General features: G+C 55.6%; 1 protein-coding gene across 1 annotated transcript in view; it reads right to left on the bottom strand.

Moving 5' to 3' along the window:
- The window catches only part of SLC24A3 (solute carrier family 24 member 3), a gene marked incomplete at both ends in the record, with an annotated part of 111,265 nt that overhangs the window by 50,431 nt on the left and 41,943 nt on the right, over positions 1–18,891 (bottom strand). The window contains one exon of the mRNA XM_080342950.1: positions 3,690–3,766. Within this exon, the coding sequence (XP_080199076.1) occupies positions 3,690–3,766 (77 nt within the window). The remainder of the gene's footprint in view (positions 1–3,689; positions 3,767–18,891) is intronic.

The raw sequence follows: 18,891 nt of genomic DNA, 5'->3' as shown, positions 1-18,891 counted from the left end.
CGTTTATACAGAGCTGGAAGGCTGCAGGAGCCAGCAGCTCCCGCGGGCTGTGCCGGCCCCCGGCTGCACCCAGCACGGCCCCCGGCTGCCCCACAGAGCTCCGGCCCCCGGCTGCATCCAGCACTGCCTCCGGCTGCCCCACAGAGCTCCGGCCCCCGGCTGCACCCAGCACGGCCCCCGGCTGCCCCACAGAGCTCCGGCCCCCGGCTGCCCCACAGAGCTCCAGCCCCCGGCTGCCCCACAGAGCTCCGGCCCCCGGCTGCATCCAGCATGGCCTCCGGCTGCCCCACAGAGCTCCGGCCCCCGGCTGCACCCAGCACGGCCCCCGGCTGCCCCACAGAGCTCCGGCCCCCGGCTGCACCCAGCACGGCCCCTCTCAGCCCAAGGGCACCGCAAACCCACCCGGAGCTCCCGCGCTGCAGAGAAACCGACACACACAACTCCAAACTGACAAACAAACAACCCACAAACCAAACAAAACCAACGACGAAACAACACAAACAAAAAGTCTCTACAACCAACCAACCAGCCCACAACTGACCAACCCCCAGAGCGCGAGTGTGCTCGGAGCAGCAGCCCGCGGTACCGCGACGGGCGCAACAGCAAACTGCGCATCATGCAGCATCGCCCGGCCGAGCGCGTCGGGCGCTGGAAATCACCTCCCCAGCGAGACAGCTCTGTGCTGGAGGAGCGGGGCACGGCTGGCTTTTGACTCGGTGCACAAACAGGCAAGGGCAGGACACCTCCCGCGCAGCCCAGGCGCCGGAGCAGCCCGCAGCTGTGGGCATCGGCATCCGTCCGCCTGACAAACCACAACCACCAGAAAAGCTGCAGGGGTGCTTAGACACCTGCACACGGCCAGGACCAACACAGTGCCCAGGGAAGCTCTCTGCAGCGTGCAAAGCCAAGCGCTGGGCGGCCCTGGCGGCAGCTCCGCCGTCAGAGGCACCGGCACCGCTCCCTGTCCCTGCAGCTGCCCCTTCCCGCAGGGGACGCGGAAACCGCTCCCAGCGCCCGGGAAACCACGAAACCACTTGATGAGTTCCAAAGAGGCATCTAGAAGGAAATTAAGCTCTATCGCTCCAAACATAATCTATTTTTAGTGGCCCACTTTTCCTTTAAACAGAAGTAAGTTCAGCTCAGACCCAAAACTATTGCTAAACTGTTCCTGCCCATTTCTTCCCAGACTTTTGAAGTGTTTAGGAATTTACTTTCATATTTATGAAGCATCGGATTATGCTGAGCATTCTGCACAGCTCCGCGCAGGATCTGCTGGGGTCTTTGTGCTTTCACCTCTGTTCAACAACAGTGAGCAGATGCCCTGGCAGCCCCCGGCAGGGAGTCCTGACACCCCAGGCCCGCGGCCATAGCGCCGGCAGGGAGCCCTGACACCCCAGGCCTGCAGCCACAGCCCCGGCAGGGAGTCCTGACACCCCAGGCCTGCAGCCACAGCCCCGGCAGGGAGTCCTGACACCCCAGGCCCGCGGCCACAGCCCCGGCAGGGAGTCCTGACACCCCAGGCCCGCGGCCACAGCCCTGGCAGGGAGTCCTGACACCCCAGGCCCGCGGCCACAGCCCCAGCAGGGAGTCCTGACACCCCAGGCCCGCGGCCACAGCCCCGGCAGGGAGTCCTGACACCCCAGGCCCGCGGCCATAGCCCCGGCAGGGAGCCCTGACAGCCCCAGGCCCGCGGCCATAGCGCCTTCCCCTGCTTCTCTGGCTTCTGATAAACCAGCTTCACATGATGTCCTTCAGAAACAAACGTGAAAGTATGAGCAAAGGGAGAGAGGAAAAAGAGTGAGTTTTTACAGAAATGGATACAAACAGTGTAAGGGGAGGTCAATAAACGAGAAGCCATCACCCCATTGTCCTCTCTACAATTCAAAGCCCCTGTCACAGTCCAGTTTCCTCAAACCCACAAAGACATTTCCATGGAGACAATGGGACTCTGTGTCTACATCCTTTTCTCCCCACAAAGTGCATTTCGGTGTGTGCTCTGATTTGATTGTGTTTGGTAACTATCGCTGCAAAGTAAAACACAGAATGAGAGGTTCACCACCCAACACGACAGCCCCTTTCCCCCCAGACTGGGGAGCAAGGCTGCTGGACGCCAACAGGCGTCTGTCGTCTCTAGTTCTCTAACTCCTGATAAACCCAGGTTTCTGTTTATATTCTGAAGTGGGCCATTTCTCTTGAAATTTCAGTCTTCCAGACCTCATTTGGATACACATTAAAAGTATGTTCGGCTTATTCAGAACTGACAAAAAAAGCCTGTGGAAAAATAGACTATCTTGAGAGCTGAGGCCCAAATCCCCATTTAAAGGAGACTGGAAAATAATCCATCTCGTGGTTTATGTAGTCAACTGCACAAGAATACTGTGTGATTTCATTGTTATTAATAATGAAAAAATACAGTCCAGGTCTCGTCTCTTAAACAGCCTGGAAAACACGTTCAGAGGTAGGGATCACACAGAGATTAACTGTTGTTTTAGAAATTATGCTCTCATTATAAACTTATTCCTGTAACTGAAGAGCTTTAACCAACAGTTTTTGTGTTAAAGGCAAGAAAAGTGAGGTCGCAAGGCAGCACCTAGGCTGTAATCACAGCTTTTGCCCAGAGCGGCTGCGCAGGAGCCGCTTTTCAATTCGAGATGAAGTGGAGCGCGGAGGGTGCACTGCGGTCTGGGACGCGCGCGGCGCGCTCAGCGCCTCACCCACAGTGTAGTCACGAGGGTGCCAGCAGCCTGCCCGTATTTCCCAAGACCACGTTGCGACGTTTCCGCACTTTCTGTATGTTCTAAGCGCAGCTGAGGCAGGTCCCTGCGTTAAGCTGAGCACAGCACCGCTCCCCTGCGGGCTCAGGACAGCAAACAGCAGCCCCGGGGCACACACCGCGCCGGCCGAACCGCGAGCGGGCCCAAGGGCGGCATGAAGGGCCGCGCCGGCGTGGCACCGTGGAGAAAGGGCTGCGCGGGTCGCTGGGAGCCCGCCGTGGTGCTGCAAACCCGGCCCAGGCCCAGCGCTCGCTGCCCGCACCACCAAGGCCCAGCGTTCCCATGGAAACCTGCAAGCCTCGAGCTTGCCAAAGTTTATGGGGATGCTACGCGACAGCCATTTAGCTGAAATAGAATCATAACACAGAGCACTCGCATTACAACATGCAATGCAATCTAATTGATCCCATGAAAGAAACCATGAATCATTGAACATAGTTAACGGTGACTGCTCATTTAAGCTGACTACAAATTATGAAACGCTTTCAAACATTAATTGGAAACAGGTATTTTCTTGGCTGCTTAGGAATGCCTCTTCTCCCAAGAAGTATCAGCTTGGCAGCTCTTCTTCAATTAAGAGAACACTAAAGAAGAAAAGAATTGCCTTCATCTGCCCAACAGAAGTTGAGGAATGGGTTTGGAGGGACCGTGCTGCCCTCTGTGAGAGAACCACGGCTGCTCAACACAAGCCAGGCGTCTGGTGGACGGACAGACCGGGGCTATTCACATACATTTATCCTGAGCATCTTCACTTTTGGCCTCACCCATGCACGTCACTTACACCGACCTGCCCGGGGCAGAGATCACAGAACTCCAAGCCTACCATTGCACAGAATTCCAGTCTTCAAAGGAGCATCTATCAAAACCGTGTCGGCCGCAGTGACTGCAGAAGACACGCACGGCAACAGAACTTACGCAAAGGACGTGCAGGACCACGGCGCCGTGCCTCCTGTCCTCGTTTGTGAAGATGTCGTTAGGGAATTCATGGAGAGCTGCAAAAAGGGGGGAGAAAAGAAAGTTTAGATGTTTCATCAGCCACTCAAAACCACCACCTCGCTGTTAAGTAACATAACGAAAAGCTGCCCAAGCCCTTCTGCTGGGCATCAGCTGTACGACCGCCGCGCCAGGGGCTCTTTGTTTCGCCTCCCTGTTAGTTCAGCTTAACTTGTCCCCTGGCAACTACGGCATGGGACAACAGTACAGCAGTACAGGGGACAGCAGCACAACAGCTGAAAAGAGCACACAATACATCCAGGCAACCCATGTTGCAAACACGGTGTTGCAAGGCATTTCAAGACAAATTACTTTCATTTACTCAAATGCTTTATTACTGTTCTGGATGTTGACGGAATTATAAAGCACTTAAAGACAGTCTGCTGGTTAGGCTGCAGGAATGGCTTCTGGTTATAAACTGAAAAACAAGTGAGAAGATGGTATCCTGGCATTCCAAGTGCTCCTGAGTAATTCCAGAGTTGAGTTGCTCAGTAACAGCTGAAACAGTGCTTTGCTTCTAACGGCCAATTCCGCACATTCAACCACAAGTCAGAAAAAGTCAGGCTGCCCTTTTGCTGGCTTTCACGTCGTTATCGGTAATAAGGCTCCAGCAATCAGAAGTCAGCAATGCCACAGATGATTAAATGGGAAAACAACGCAGCTCACTCTCACAGTTTTGCTGCCTGTGAAGCAACAACGGACCAAAGGTGGCTACATCTTAATAGCGTTACTGGTGCAAGCAAGGGATCCACCCGGGCACTGTGTCTGAGGAGGATAACACTATTGTTTATGAAAGCAGTCTTTTGGGCAAAGACTGGGGTTAAGACTGTGAATTGTATTCCTGTGCATCGGTAAATACTCTAATGAGTGCTAAGAAAGCAGCAGGAGCTGTACAGGCAGGATGCGGCCCTCCCTGCCACCCACAGCACGCGCTGCGCCAGCGGTGCAGAGCTGTCAAGCCACACTGGGCGCGCGAGCTGAAGGAGCTGGTCAGCATAATCCCCACATTACGGGGAAATGCGCCCTGTCGGCTGAGGAAACCCAAGGAGTCCATCACCGCACTTCTACAACGCTGTCCGAACACTAACGCTTTTAGTGGCTTACACTTGCACGTGAACAATTACCAAATAATGTATGCAAATTTGAAATCTGCTGCATTTTTATGAGACGCATCAGGTGCAGATGAGCACAGATAAGAGCAGAGCTTTGCGAAACACAGGAGCTCCTTTCTGAGGAGAAACAAAGGGTGCTGCTGGAACACCACTCCACCAGCAGCTGCCCTATTTAGCTGCTATAAAGGCTCACGCAGTTTGCTATTTTGCTTCAAAGAGCGCTCAGCTTTGTACAGAAAACAGCGGCAGATTTTGCCAGGCTTATTTGGCTTGTAGCAGGAAAAACCAACCACCCTGTCAGAGATTTCTGCCCAATCGTTCCGCTCCCGCCCTGCGGACGGGCAGATCCTCACGAGCTCGGCATCGCCAGCAGCGCCCTTTGCGTGGGCATCAGGTACAACACGAGCTGCCAAGGCCGACCCGTGCCCCGGGCAGCACCGGCGCCGACGGCGCTCCACCGCGGGCACGGCGGCTCCGGCACGCGGGTGCGTGCAGCTCGCGGTGAGCGCTCGGCGAACGGGAGCCGTGTGCAGGAGTGCACGCTCAACACCACGCTTTCTTAGGGTGCGGTTTGATCTTGCATGGGCAACTTGTAAAATTACTAGTAAATAGTAGGATTATTGGAATGGGAAGTAATTGGAACTAGATGATTATTAGCATGGTACAGATTAGCTTTGTAAAGGAGGCTAAACAGTAACGGAGCGGATCAGCTGCTCGCCAGCACACGGCACGGCCGTACACCCTCCCTACCAGCTACAGGACAAGTCTGTACCCACGCGTCACAGCAAAAAGCTATTTTAGTCATCATACAATGAGCTGGAATCAATTCTTGTCCTTTTATTCTCAATCAGTGTGCGACTCATTGAAGTTGGAACCCTGTTCAGCCCTGGCTTCGGCTGCCTTACGAAAGGATCCGCATTGCTGCTCAGAGATCCTCTGGTACAACACACCCGCCTCTGCTCTGCACCCAGGCTGCTCCAGCAGATCACAGGATCCCTGCGCAGAGATGCTGCTCCAGCAGATCACAGGATCCCTGCGCAGAGATGCTGCTCCGGCAGATCACAGGATCCCTGCGCAGAGATGCTGCTCCAGCAGATCACAGGATCCCCGCACAGAGATGCTGCTCCAGCAGATCACAGGATCCCCGCACAGAGATGCTGCTCCGGCAGATCACGGGATCCCCGCACAGAGATGCTGCTCCGGCAGATCACAGGATCCCCGCACAGAGATGCTGCTCCGGCAGATCACAGGATCCCCGCGCAGAGATGCTGCTCCAGCAGATCACAGGATCCCCGCACAGAGATGCTGCTCCAGCAGATCATGGGATCCCCGCACAGAGATGCTGCTCCAGCAGATCACGGGATCCCTGCACAGAGATGCTGCTCCAGCAGATCACGAGATCCCCGCACAGAGATGCTGCTCCAGCAGATCACAGGATCCCCGCACAGAGATGCTGCTCCAGCAGATCACAGGATCCCTGCGCAGAGATGCTGCTCCGGCAGATCACAGGATCCCTGCGCAGAGATGCTGCTCCGGCAGATCACAGGATCCCTGCGCAGAGATGCTGCTCCAGCAGATCACAGGATCCCCGCACAGAGATGCTGCTCCGGCAGATCACGGGATCCCCGCACAGAGATGCTGCTCCGGCAGATCACAGGATCCCCGCACAGAGATGCTGCTCCAGCAGATCACAGGATCCCCGCACAGAGATGCTGCTCCGGCAGATCACAGGATCCCTGCGCAGAGATGCTGCTCCAGCAGATCACAGGATCCCCGCACAGGGATGCTGCTCCGGCAGATCACAGGATCCCCGCACAGAGATGCTGCTCCAGCAGATCACAGGATCCCCGCACAGAGATGCTGCTCCAGCAGATCACGGGATCCCCGCACAGAGATGCTGCTCCAGCAGATCACGGGATCCCTGCACAGAGATGCTGCTCCAGCAGATCACGAGATCCCCGCACAGAGATGCTGCTCCAGCAGATCACAGGATCCCCGCACAGAGATGCTGCTCCAGCAGATCACAGGATCCCCGCACAGAGATGCTGCTCCAGCAGATCACAGGATCCCTGCGCAGAGATGCTGCTCCAGCAGATCACGGGATCCTCACACAGGGATGCTGCTCCGGCAGATCACAGGATCTCCGCACAGAGATGCTGCTCCAGCAGATCACAGGATCACCGCACAGAGATGCTGCTCCAGCAGATCACGGGATCCCCGCACAGAGATGCTGCTCCGGCAGATCACAGGATCCCCGCACAGGGATGCTGCTCCGGCAGATCACAGGATCCCCGCACAGGGATGCTGCTGCTGAGCTCATGTTCTCACGACATCACGCCGTCCCACGACACCACGCCGTCCCATGACACCACGCCGTGCCACCGACACCACGCCGCCGGGGCAGCGCACCAGGGAGCGCCCCCGCGTGTTTGTTCAATGGGTTTCTGTCACTTCTGCTACCACCATCTATGGGGGCAGACCTAAGTGGGGTGGACCTTCTGACTTCTGAATCTATGCCAGCAGCTTTTTACACAGGGAAATAAAAATGCGGTTTAAAACAATTAGTTACCTTTTTTTTTCACCACATCCTCAAATTCCTAATTTTAAACTCAAGCTCGAGATTTCTGATCGCTTCATGGTCAGCAATAATATCACACTCACCACCTGCTCGCACCCTGTCCAGCCCAGCTCCCTGACCTCCAACACCTCCTGGCAGGCTGGAGATGCTGTATCTCTGTTTAGAACACACACACACATGCACACACACGCACACACACGCACACACATGCACACACAATGTGCATGGCTTTGGTAGTGTACTTGATGGCTTAGCTGCTTGTAATTCCATGCACATCTGATTTTGATGTGTTCAACACTGAAGGTGTTCAGAGTTGTACAGAAATCGCAATGTGCATTTCCTTTGAAACGAGGCACACGTGAAGTGCCCAACCCTGGGCACCTCGTATTCTGTGGTCCGCCCTCTCCTCAGAGCCCCTGAGCTCCGCGGTGCGGTGCAGTGCGGTGCGGTGTGGTGCAGTGCACCCTCAGGCGCCAGCCCTGCTCCGCCATGTGCCTGTTCCACTGACGGGTGAACACACTGAACAAGAGCCAGGTCCAGAAGGGGGTTCCCTGAAACAGCTGCTTTCCCCAGATGCAGAAAGTGAAGCCTTGAAGAACAAAGCTCTGCATTACGAGCAGAGCCCTTGTGGAGTCAGAGGTCCTGCCTTGGCCTCAACGCCCATGCACAGCTTGCGAGGCCAGAGATGCATCTGAGCTCTGAGGACAACAGCAAGTGTATCTAAACACAAAGGAGGAAGAAGTCAGAAATAATAAATAATACGCAACAGCATACAGTTCAGAGAGAGTTTAAGTCAAATAACAACAGCAAGTGACCTTTAAAGAGAAGGTTATATTTTCTTTTGTTCAGCAGAAAACTTACTTCTGCCAGCAAGATTCTGGCAACTGTTTTCCAGGACCTTTCAGCTTTTGTACCTCTGCATTTGGTTGGAACGTTTTTGCTTTGCTTTGTTAGTGTCCCCCCCTCACTTCAGCAGCAGGCGCTGCTGTGAGGAGCAGCCGCGTGGGCACCGGCGGCACTGCCGCGGCCGCACCTTCCCCGGCCGAGCGCCGCTGGCCTGGGGTCGGGACGTCTCCCTCGGCCAACGCAGAACGCGTGCGCAGTTACTCAGCGCCACGCGCCGCGGGCAGAAACACCAACAGCCGGCACAGGGAGGGTTCTCACCAAAACCACAGCAAGAGCAGAACACGTTTCTGCTAGGTCCTGTCCTCCACGACCTGCCAGAATTCCCAATAACTTCCTGGCTCAATTACAGCTGATCTGGGCTTCCTGGACTCCTTTGGATTTGGTACAGAATCCAGTCCCTTTCATTGGCTTTATTCTGGGGAAAAAATATTTACATTATGTTCATATTGATGGGCAAGCTAACCAAAAAAGGCCATTTTTTGCAAGAAGCACTTTTACAAAGCCACCTGAAAGGGGGCAGATGCTGCTGTCTCATCTCTTCTTATCATGGAGAGGAAAGGCAGGGATTTTTTCATCTCTCAAAATCCCAAGTGCTGGATACAGGGATTCAATGAGTTTAAAGGAGGGAGCAAGTTCCCCTCAGCGTGCTTCAGCCAGACCCCCATTAATGGCGTGGCTGGGAATCTGGATCAGTGCAAACCAAAAAACCTCTTGCAAACAAACTTTTGTGACTTTGCCCAAAACCTGTCAAACCCTTAGTTAAGCACGTGGTCCGGGAACGTTTCCTGCTGCAGATGCTCCTTCCAGCCCCGCGCACAAGCTGTGGGACACAACAACACAGTGAGCAGGAGCTTGGGCTGAAACACCAGACGCACGGAGCCAACGCTTGGCCAGAGCAGCAGGGAACACGGCACCCCAAGGCTGCAGCCGTCCCTTCCGCGGACCGGAGAGGTGCGCTCCGCACTGTGACACCAGGCCGAGGGACACACGGGGCCGAGGGACAGAGGAGCCCCTGTCCGGGAGAGCAGCAGCTCTGCGCTTGCTCTGGTGTGTCTGGTGAAACAGCAACATGACCTTTTATTAGAACTAGCCTCACACAGCCTGCCCTTTCCACAGACAGGAATCACAGAGAAGGCCAAAGGGATGTTCATTTGCATCAAAAGCAAGTCTCCTCATTTTGCTATTGATCCTGCCTTCGGGAGTCCCCCGATTACCACCTCCCTGCTACACATCTCACACACACAACCGTGACCGAGGGACATCCCCACAGCCCGGCCCCGCTTCTCCTGCACCTGTGGAACAACCGTGACCGAGGGACATCCCCACAGCCCGGCCCCGCTTCTCCTGCACCCGTGGAACAACCGTGACCAAGGGACATTCCCATAGCCCGGCCCCGCTTCTCCTGCACCCGTGGAACAACCGTGACCAAGGGACATCCCCACAGCCCGGCCCCGCTTCTCCTGCACCCGAGGAACAACCGTGACCGAGGGACATCCCCACAGCCCGGCCCCACTTCTCCTGCACCCGAGGAACAACCGTGACCGAGGGACATCCCCACAGCCCGGCTCCGCTTCTCCTGCACCCGAGGAACAACCGTGACCGAGGAATATTCCCACAGCCCCAGCCCCGCTTCTCCTGCACCCGAGGAGCATCTCACATGCCGTCATCACGGGGATTTGTTACCCACAAATGAATTCCAACGTTTAAACTGCACAAGCTCATCTGCGTAACGACTCTAATACTCCTTAAGCTCCCTCAAATTTCTGAATGCTTAAAGCTATTACAATCTCTCTGTTATTTTACATTAGGCATCCCATTAACTGTTTTCTTACTTTGATGTAATCAGTGATTTACGTTATCTGGAGATTAATTCTGGACAAGAGGCCGCAGGGCCCATCTCTGCGGGGGGAGGGGCGGTGTGGCAGCAGGGCCCCGCTGTCCCCGCAGCCCCAGCACCGCTGGACGCACCGCTGGATGCACTGCTGGACGCACCGCCGTCCTTCCTCGTCACCCAGCACCGCCGTCCTTCCTCGTCACCCAGCACCGCCACCCGCCCGGCGCTCACAGTGCTTAGGCACCCGTCATTTAAGTAAATATACTGAGCAAATCAGAGCAAGTTACACACTTCAGACATCCATCTCTTCACATATAAAACCGACACTGAAAATTTCCATTCCAAGATTCCGAAGTTAAAATGATATGCACAACTAGTGCATCTACACGAGGGGAATTAGAGTAATCCTTTACTCTGATATATGAGTGTACATTAAAAGGGAATTCTTGGGAATGTAAATAAGTAGCATTCACTCAAATGAAAAAGACGACTGCTGGAACAAATTTTGCAAGCCGTGCCCAGTGCTGGCAATCCTGCTGCAATAAACCACCGCAGAAATTAGCCAACAACCACGCACCTGGAGGGAAGCGGACTCCCACGAACGCGCGCACTAACACACGAACAAGCACTCTTGCTATCCAGCCAGCCCCTTCACGTGCGCCTCCAAGAGCAAATCCTCGTTTGCACATGTTGCACAGAAGTTTGCTGCCTTTGAATTCAACGAAAACGCACACTGGGAGGGGTTTTCAGGTGACAAAGCGGTGCAGCTCCCCCATGTCCTCGCTGGGCTTTTACATCTGGGGCAGTTTTTACAGGTTTAACGGTTTGGGGATTATTAATCCAATTCTTTAGATACCGCGCCATGAACTTCATCGTGTCCAGGCTCAATTGGGAGACTTCTCGTTAGCTGATTACCCTGTCACTAGCTCTTCCCAACTTCAGGCTGAGATTTCACCATTTTTCTTAACATTATATGCATTAATAATGTGCTTGCCAACGACCCTTTCAGTGAAGACTGATACACACGCTGTCCCAAGAAGTCTGATGAATCACTCACTCGCTAAGAACAGCCAGGGCTCCCATTAGGCCCTTGGGTGGGTTCTGCTGGCTCTGGCGCAGGGCCAGGCACCGGTGCCGCGGTCTGGGCTCTGCCCGGCCGGGCTCTGCCCCCAGCCCAGCGCTCGCCACACAAACGCTGTTCACAGCTTGCTCAGTGTCACTGCTTACAGCTTGAAGACGTCCAGCAACTGCAAACCTTGCTCTGAGCCAGCTGGAAACCCGACATGACCACAGAAAGAACTGGATGCAGGCAGCTAGATCCTGCACTGCCAGAAACCACCATGGCCTTGTCTAAACCAAGGGTGCTCTGGCAATTAGCACTGAGGATCTCCAATTGCCCTCAGTGGTCTGCTGCAAACTGAGTCCAGCAGGAGGTCTGTGCCAGCGCCTGACATGGAATGCTGGGGCGGCAGGCACTGAAACCCAGACTCCTGTCTCCAGCACGGCCCAGAGTGCACGCTTGTGTCCGCCACACCTCCACTCCCGAGTTCCACAGGGATCCAAGAGGCTCTGACTCTTTCAGTCCCGTCTGCAGCGCCATTCCTCCGCCCTCCTCTCGTCGTGCCCAGAAGAGCCTTGCGGGAGCCTGGCGCACCGGGCTCTGGGCCGCCCCTTCCTCCGGAGCTTCACCCGCGGATTTCAGTTCTGCTTTTCCACTTGTGTTCCAGTTGGTTCTTACGCAACAGAAAAAGATGCAGACTCCGTGTTTTTACCGTCGGTGAGCTGTGTTTACTCCCCGAACGCTGCTGTCCCGCGAGCACCGATGAGACACCAACTGACACACTGTACAAAGGTCTTACACAGGGTACGCGCAGGTATGCACGTACTTGTCTATGTGCATACGCACATCCATACATCCCCCCATGCATACATGTGATAATACATACATTTACTTGTCTGAAGTTGGGGAGCCGCATGATAAAGAGCAATCAGTGTGTTTGGTTTTATACTGTGATTACTGGGGAGAATGAACAAGCATCACATGTCGATGAAGCAAAGGACGCAGTAGGTTCCTCTGCAGTTACGCGTTTTGCTTTATGGTGACAGGCAGGCTTAGAGCCTCATCTGCCGCATAAAAATCATATCAATCAATGTCAACATGATATTCATATACCAGAAAGACCACACTGGCTTTAAATAGGTAGCAGCGGCTGCAAAAGACAAGGCTCTTCCAGAACTCCATCTCCAAAGAGCCTTTTATCTCGCTCAGAAACTGAAAGCCCCTAAATATAGGACTACGATTAAAAATTCATGAGCTTCAGCAGCTATTTATCAAAGTCATGGAAAAAGGATATTTCCATGATAGTGAATGGCTTGACATTCATTACTAATAAGCAAATGTGCACTTTATTACCATTTTAGAACAGAACATTGCTACCGATACCCAAGGAACATCACATTATCCCCAGGAGTTAGCATCAGGCTCCGCTACAATACACACATTATTTCTGCCATCTGGGTGCCTCACGCTCATTAGCTCACAAGCGAGGGTGGCGATGCCGGCTCCACGGAGCGTGTGCCGGGGTCCCCCGGAAGGACCGCGTCCCGGAGCGCACGGCTCGCGCTCCCGCGGCTCAGCAACGCCGTGCCCTGGAGCGGCACAACGAGCCCCGGCCCCACGGAGGCCACCGCGACCCGGCGGCAGCCCCTGCCGGCCACGCGGCCGCAAACCGCAGGCCAGGGCTGCGCCACAGTGCCGCTGCGGGCCCCCGGCACGGGACGACCACGGCTGGGATGCTGCCTTCATCACCCAAGGCAGCTCCTTTCCACCCCCACTTGCAGCCTCCTGCTGCAACAACTTGACCTTAAAGGTTTAATCAGAATACAGCCTGGCTTTCTCATAGAAGAGGTGAAAGAACTGTTCCTTTCCGCAATGGTTTAGATGTTTTGCATCTCTTACCTACACAAACTTTTACACGTCACCGGTGCTGACATGGAAGCAGCACCCGTTGCTGTCTGCTGGGATGGCAGAAAGGAAGGAGTCACCTTTCACCTCCTCACACACCAAGAAAAATGGACACAAAACCTGGGTGTTTGATTCCAGTGGTTCCCCGAGAATCTGCTCTTCCCAAAGGGTTCCTGGGGTACCTTGCCCAAGAGCTGTCACCCTGTCCATGCATACACCTACACCTGTCACTAAGCCTCCTGGAAACACGTCAGGAACCTCTGACCAAACAATGCAGGATCACATTGTCTGGCCTTAAAGTTGTGGAAATCTGTGGAATTCAGGAAAACTCATTGCACTGTTGGAGTAAAAGAAGAAATCATAAGGAGAAGAATGGTTTGGCCTCAGCTACCCTGCAGCCACTGTCCTGGCAGACCTGCTTGCTTCTGAGTTTGAAACAAACAGAGAAACGCTCCTCTCTTGCTCACAAATAAATAAACCATGCCCTCAACACTGTTTTCCCTTTTCTTTAATTTCTACATCTTTCGCAGCTCACACCTTCAATACCATTCCAAAACAACACTGCAACCACATTACTAAGAAGGTTCATGTTGTGGCAGCTATGGCTGTCATTTGAGAGACATTATTTAAAATGTTTTATCCTTTTCCCCTTCTGTGTATTTTTGAAGCACCCACGAAGAAGCTTTTCAGGCCTGGTGACAGCAGTAGCATACTCTTATTCATAGAAATAGTTTATTTTGGGTATTACTCTCCCCCTGGGCACCTACTTCTTTCCAAACAAGATACAGCTACAGAGCAGAATCCCAGCTGACACAAATCAGTCCCCTGGCACAGACTTAAGGAGGCTGAGCAGAGAGTCCTGTCCCAATAGATATGTGCCCCCTGTATAATTAATCTTTGACTAAAATGTGCAACTCCAGCACGAAACCCTGGGCGAGACTGCGAGAGCAGAGCTGGGGATGGGGAATGCCCCAGCAGCTCCGCCGCCCCGCAGCCCCACGGCCACGATCCGCAGCGAGGGACGGCGCAACCGCGAGGGACGACAACACCGTCAGCGAGGGACAGCGCAACCGCGAGGGACGACAACACCGTCAGCGAGGGACAGCGCAACCGCGAGGGACGACAACACCGGCAGCGAGGGACGGCGCAACCGTGAGGGACCGCGCAACCGCGAGGGACGACAACACCGGCAGCGAGGGACGGCGCAACCGCGAGGGACGGCGCAACCGCGAGGGATGACAATGCCGGCCGCAAGGGACAACGGCAACTGCAAGGGACAACCACGCCAGCCGCCAGGGACAAGCCCAACTGCCAGGGACAGGCCGCAGAGAACGGAAAGAAACCGCGCGTGGGTGCCAAGCTGACGCTGCAGGAGCAGGTCAGCTCGCAAAGCCCCTCGCTCCGAGCGCGGGCATTCCGATGGCCGGGCAGCACACAGCACAGGCCGGGCTTTGCTGCTGCTGCTGTTTTGTGTTCAAACACCAGGAAATTCAGGAGCAAAACGGGAGAAGCTGAAAGAAACAATGGTGCAGTGAGCACACGTCACTTATCAGCACCACTGAATGGGTCGGTTTAGCTGGAAAGTTCTCTGAACCAAAACACGCGTAGGTATCCGAGCTTGTAACAAGCTACACGCACACGAGCACACACTGAAACCCCGTCCAGCAACGTGCTGGGGCACATGTGCCATCACCTTCCAGGACAGGAACACCTGGGAGTGCGGGCAGGCTTGAGCACTAGGGGTGTAACGAAGGAGTTTCTGACCAAGGCTTCGGGACGCGTAGCCCGACCGAAGGCGTTTCGCGGGTGCGGCACAGCCCCGCGGCACTGCTGAGCGCGCCCCCGTGGGGTGTCCCACGAGCGCCGCTCCGAGCACCCCTTGTCCACAGCCCACGGGGACGCCTGGACACCACGGGGCCTCGGGGCCCTTACTGCCCGAGAGACAGCGGCGCACGCGATTCGCTTCCCTTCCGGCAGAAAATCAAAAGAGGAAAGAAGAGAGGCCTGCGCGGGCCGCTGCAGCGACGCGTAAATCCCCGCACGGGCAGGGCTCTGTTTCCTGCGTGGCTAGAGAAAGGACCGTCTGTTTTATCAAGATACTAGGAGCTTTTTCTTTCTTTTTTAATCCCAATTACATTCTCTTCCTCCCTCTCCTCCCTAAATGGAAGCATTGCCCTGGTAATATCGAGAGTCTTAAAATAAGATTATGTTTTTAAATGAGAAAGTCTTTAAAGTGGGATTATACCTTACAACAGCCAACAAGGCTTTCAATCAATTTCAGAGGATATGCTTACGACTTCATTACTCTGGAAGAGGCTCCGTTTATGGAGTAACAAATGAGAAGCGTTCCCGTGACGGCAGACGAGTTCCAACACAGGCTTGTCCTCCGGCTCCTGCTCCCCTGCCCAGGAAGCCACCGGGCGCTCCCGGAGCCGCGGCCGCAGCCCCAGCGCCGCAGCCCCAGCACCGCAGCCCCAGCGCCGCAGCCCCGGCAGTTACCGCGGGGGCAGAGGCGGGGCGGGCGGAGCGGCCGCTCGGAGGCGCACCCAGGACAAGGGTGGCCGCGGTCTCGGAGGTGCCGCCAGCCAGCCGGGAGCCGAGGGAGGACCGGCCAGCGGGCGGGGGGCCTGGGCACCGCACAGCACCCGCACGGGTTTCCAGCTACACCTGCTCTTGCAACACCAGCTCTGCTCTGTACAGCAAAATCCCGGGTCAGCAGCAGCGCCGCTTGCAAGGGCGGTGCTTGCAGTAGTTGCGAGTTACAGCTGCAGATAGAAGAACAGCATCAAAGAGACGTTTTCCTATCAAAGCCTTATTTAATACCTTCTGCTTTTACGCCAAATATCACACACCTCATTACCGTATCCCCTTCTGCTGCCCTGCCTTCCAAAATGAAAAATAAAAGAAGTGCCATTCCCATCCCCAAGGAAAGTTGCTTCGCTTGACAGGCTGGATCCCCCAAGAAACAGGACACGAAATACACATTTTGTGAAGTCCCTGTCTGCTGTTTGGCAGGGCCTGAGCTGGAGAAGGGATGCGTGATATGACAAGAATCTCCCGATACGCGTTGCTTGTCATTAAGCAAGTGCCAGAGGCTCCATAAGAGGCGGCGGGTGCAGACCAGGGGCACGGCCGTTATCTGACAGCAGCACCGGGCTGCGGCTGCTGCCCGGGACGACAGACCCAGCGCTGCCCTGACCCCGGGCTCGGGGGCTCCACTCAGGGGCCGCAGCACCCAAGGATTCACCACGTACAAACTGGAAACTCCGCCTGCATCTCGATTTACATGGAACCCACCCACTCCATCTTAAGCACCCGCAGACACAATGACGAGGGCACTTCATTAATTCCGGGGTGTCACCTTGTTGCCAGCTGCACAGGCACCTGTGCCGGACAGGGACGGCTCCTGTGATCCACTCTGGAAACCTGCAGCTGCGACTGGGACCTTCCTGATCCACGGTAAAAATGCAAGTGTTTAAACTCCAAACCTTGCACACTGCAAATTCACAGGGCAACTCCATTTCTTTATCAAGTACACACGTGCTGAAATAAGAAGTGGACTAAGGCTCCTGAAAGCATTAACATAGGAAAAATCCACTTGCGTAACATGTGGCTTTTAGTCTTACTGGCTATTAAGAAGACAGAATGCATTTAAAGCAAGCCAAGAAGGACGCCAAGCATCTCCCTCCATTTTACCAGGCTGGAGACCAAGCGCTGCATCACCAAGGACGCCAGGTCAGCGGCCTCGCACCACGCGGCCCTGCAGAGGCACAGGGAGGAATCACAGACCGGCCTGAGGCGAAGGGACCACGAGGACCACCAAGGGGAAACGGCTGAGACGTCCAGTGACAGAGGACACAAGCAGGCCCTGGGATGTGAGTGGGTACGGAAAGGTAACGCACCGTAAACAGGTGTGGCAAACAAGCCAGGCTTTGGGCTGTTTCTGGTGATCCAGCGTGAGACAGAGGCTTTCCTCAGCGCCCAGGTGACACAGGCACCCCAGGTGACCGGTCTCCCTGTGTCACGCTCGGGGAACAAATGCTCTTCCAAAGCGCTCCAGGGAGGTTTAGCTAGGACAACAGATTTCAGGGCAATCACAAGCTAAATACCACATACCCCTTGGCGGCATAACCTTTGCATAACTGTTACACTTTTCTGCAGTGATTAACGTGCAAACACAGGCCCTCCTGTGAAACAACGATCACCAGGACTGCAGACACAGTGCCGCTGCCGGCACCGCTGAGGCTGGGCCGCAGCTCCCAGGACACGCGTGGCCAGAGCTCGCTCCGCACAGGTGAGACACGGAGCCTGGAGAAACCAGAAGACCACGCGCTGCTTGCCTGAGCCTCCTGCCGCGCCTCAGAAACGCAGCCAGGCAGATCCTTTAGAGCTCCAAGAGCCAGCGGCGTGCCGAGCACGGCACGGCCACGCGGCCGCTGGGCTGGCAGGGAGCCAGAGGCTGCTTTCCCTCCGCGGCACATCGGGCTGCCAGCGCACACCTCGGGCTGGCTGAAACCAGCGCACGCTACAACATCTGTACTGCCTCCTCCTGAAACATCTGGGCCATTTCTAGTTCTGTCAGGTCCCTCCTAGGTCAAAGTTAAGACATCCCTTTCCTTCACAGCTGAAGGCACAAAGCCTGGATGCACAATACATCCAAAACGCAAACAATTTCCTTCCCCTGGTTTATCGCTTCACATCAGCCAGAAGGAAAAAATTATTAGAGTAATAGGGTTGAAAACAGAGTTGCTGAGCACGGGTGTAGCAAAGTAATCCCATTGCGCTGCACGACCCGGCAGCACGGTTCGCTCCCACGTTTCTGCGGACAGCTCGCTGCACCCGGGACACAGATCTGCTCCAGCCGGCATGACCCCGGCAGCGCCTCCGGTACAGCACAGCCCCGCCGCGCCGCCAGCCCCGCCAGCCCTGCTGCATCGCCAGCCCCGCCGCACCGCCAGCCCCGCCGCGCCGCCAGCCCTGCCACACCGCCAGCCCCGCCGCACCGCCAGCCCCGCCGCACCGCCAGCCCTGCCAGCCCCGCCGCACCGCCAGCCCCGCCGCCCCGCCAGCCCCGCCAGCCCTGCAACCCAGCCAGGAAACTGTCGTTAAAAACCAACCTTTGTCCTTCCTGCCTCCTGCCACTTTGTTTCCTCTTCCTCCCAGCTCCAGGACCCGATTCCCCGCACTGAGGACGCGGGGAAGGCGAGCATCCCCCAGCTGCCCCCGCACCGGCTGCGCAGCCACTGCTGCCCACACCCTGGCAGATCGAGGAGGGAAAAAACAACCCCGAAATCAGGCAACCCGCAGAGTGCAGACACCGGCCCCTGCTCAGCCCAGGTGGGGACAACGGCTGCAGCAACGTCCCTTGGCACAGCAGGACGGTGTTCCCGCGCTGACCCTCCTCGCTGACAGCCCAGCCCGGGCACGCTCAGCGCTGGGGCAGCCGGGGCCGCCGCGGCTCCCCGACCCTGTTCCCGTTGCTCAGGGCCACCCTGGGAAAGTTCTCATACTGAGAAATTCTCGTTGTCCCAAACAAACCAAAAATTGCATTTGCAATGAAAGGCTTTGATTAAAATTGGCACCTCTGAGTCCCCTGCTGCCAACAACCAAACTGGTTCAAGGCTTTATGGCAAGCACAATATGGAAACCTCAGCAAGGAGACTGTGAATTGGATCCATGCTGCTATAATCCAAGATGAATACAGAACTACTTACAGAGAGGACTGTTAA

This window comes from Nesoenas mayeri (genome assembly GCF_963082525.1).
Source record: "Nesoenas mayeri genome assembly, chromosome: 3".
NCBI classification, from domain to species: domain Eukaryota; kingdom Metazoa; phylum Chordata; class Aves; order Columbiformes; family Columbidae; genus Nesoenas; species Nesoenas mayeri.
Note: the sequence above shows the minus strand (reverse complement) of the source record. Positions and strands in the feature narration are given on the sequence as shown.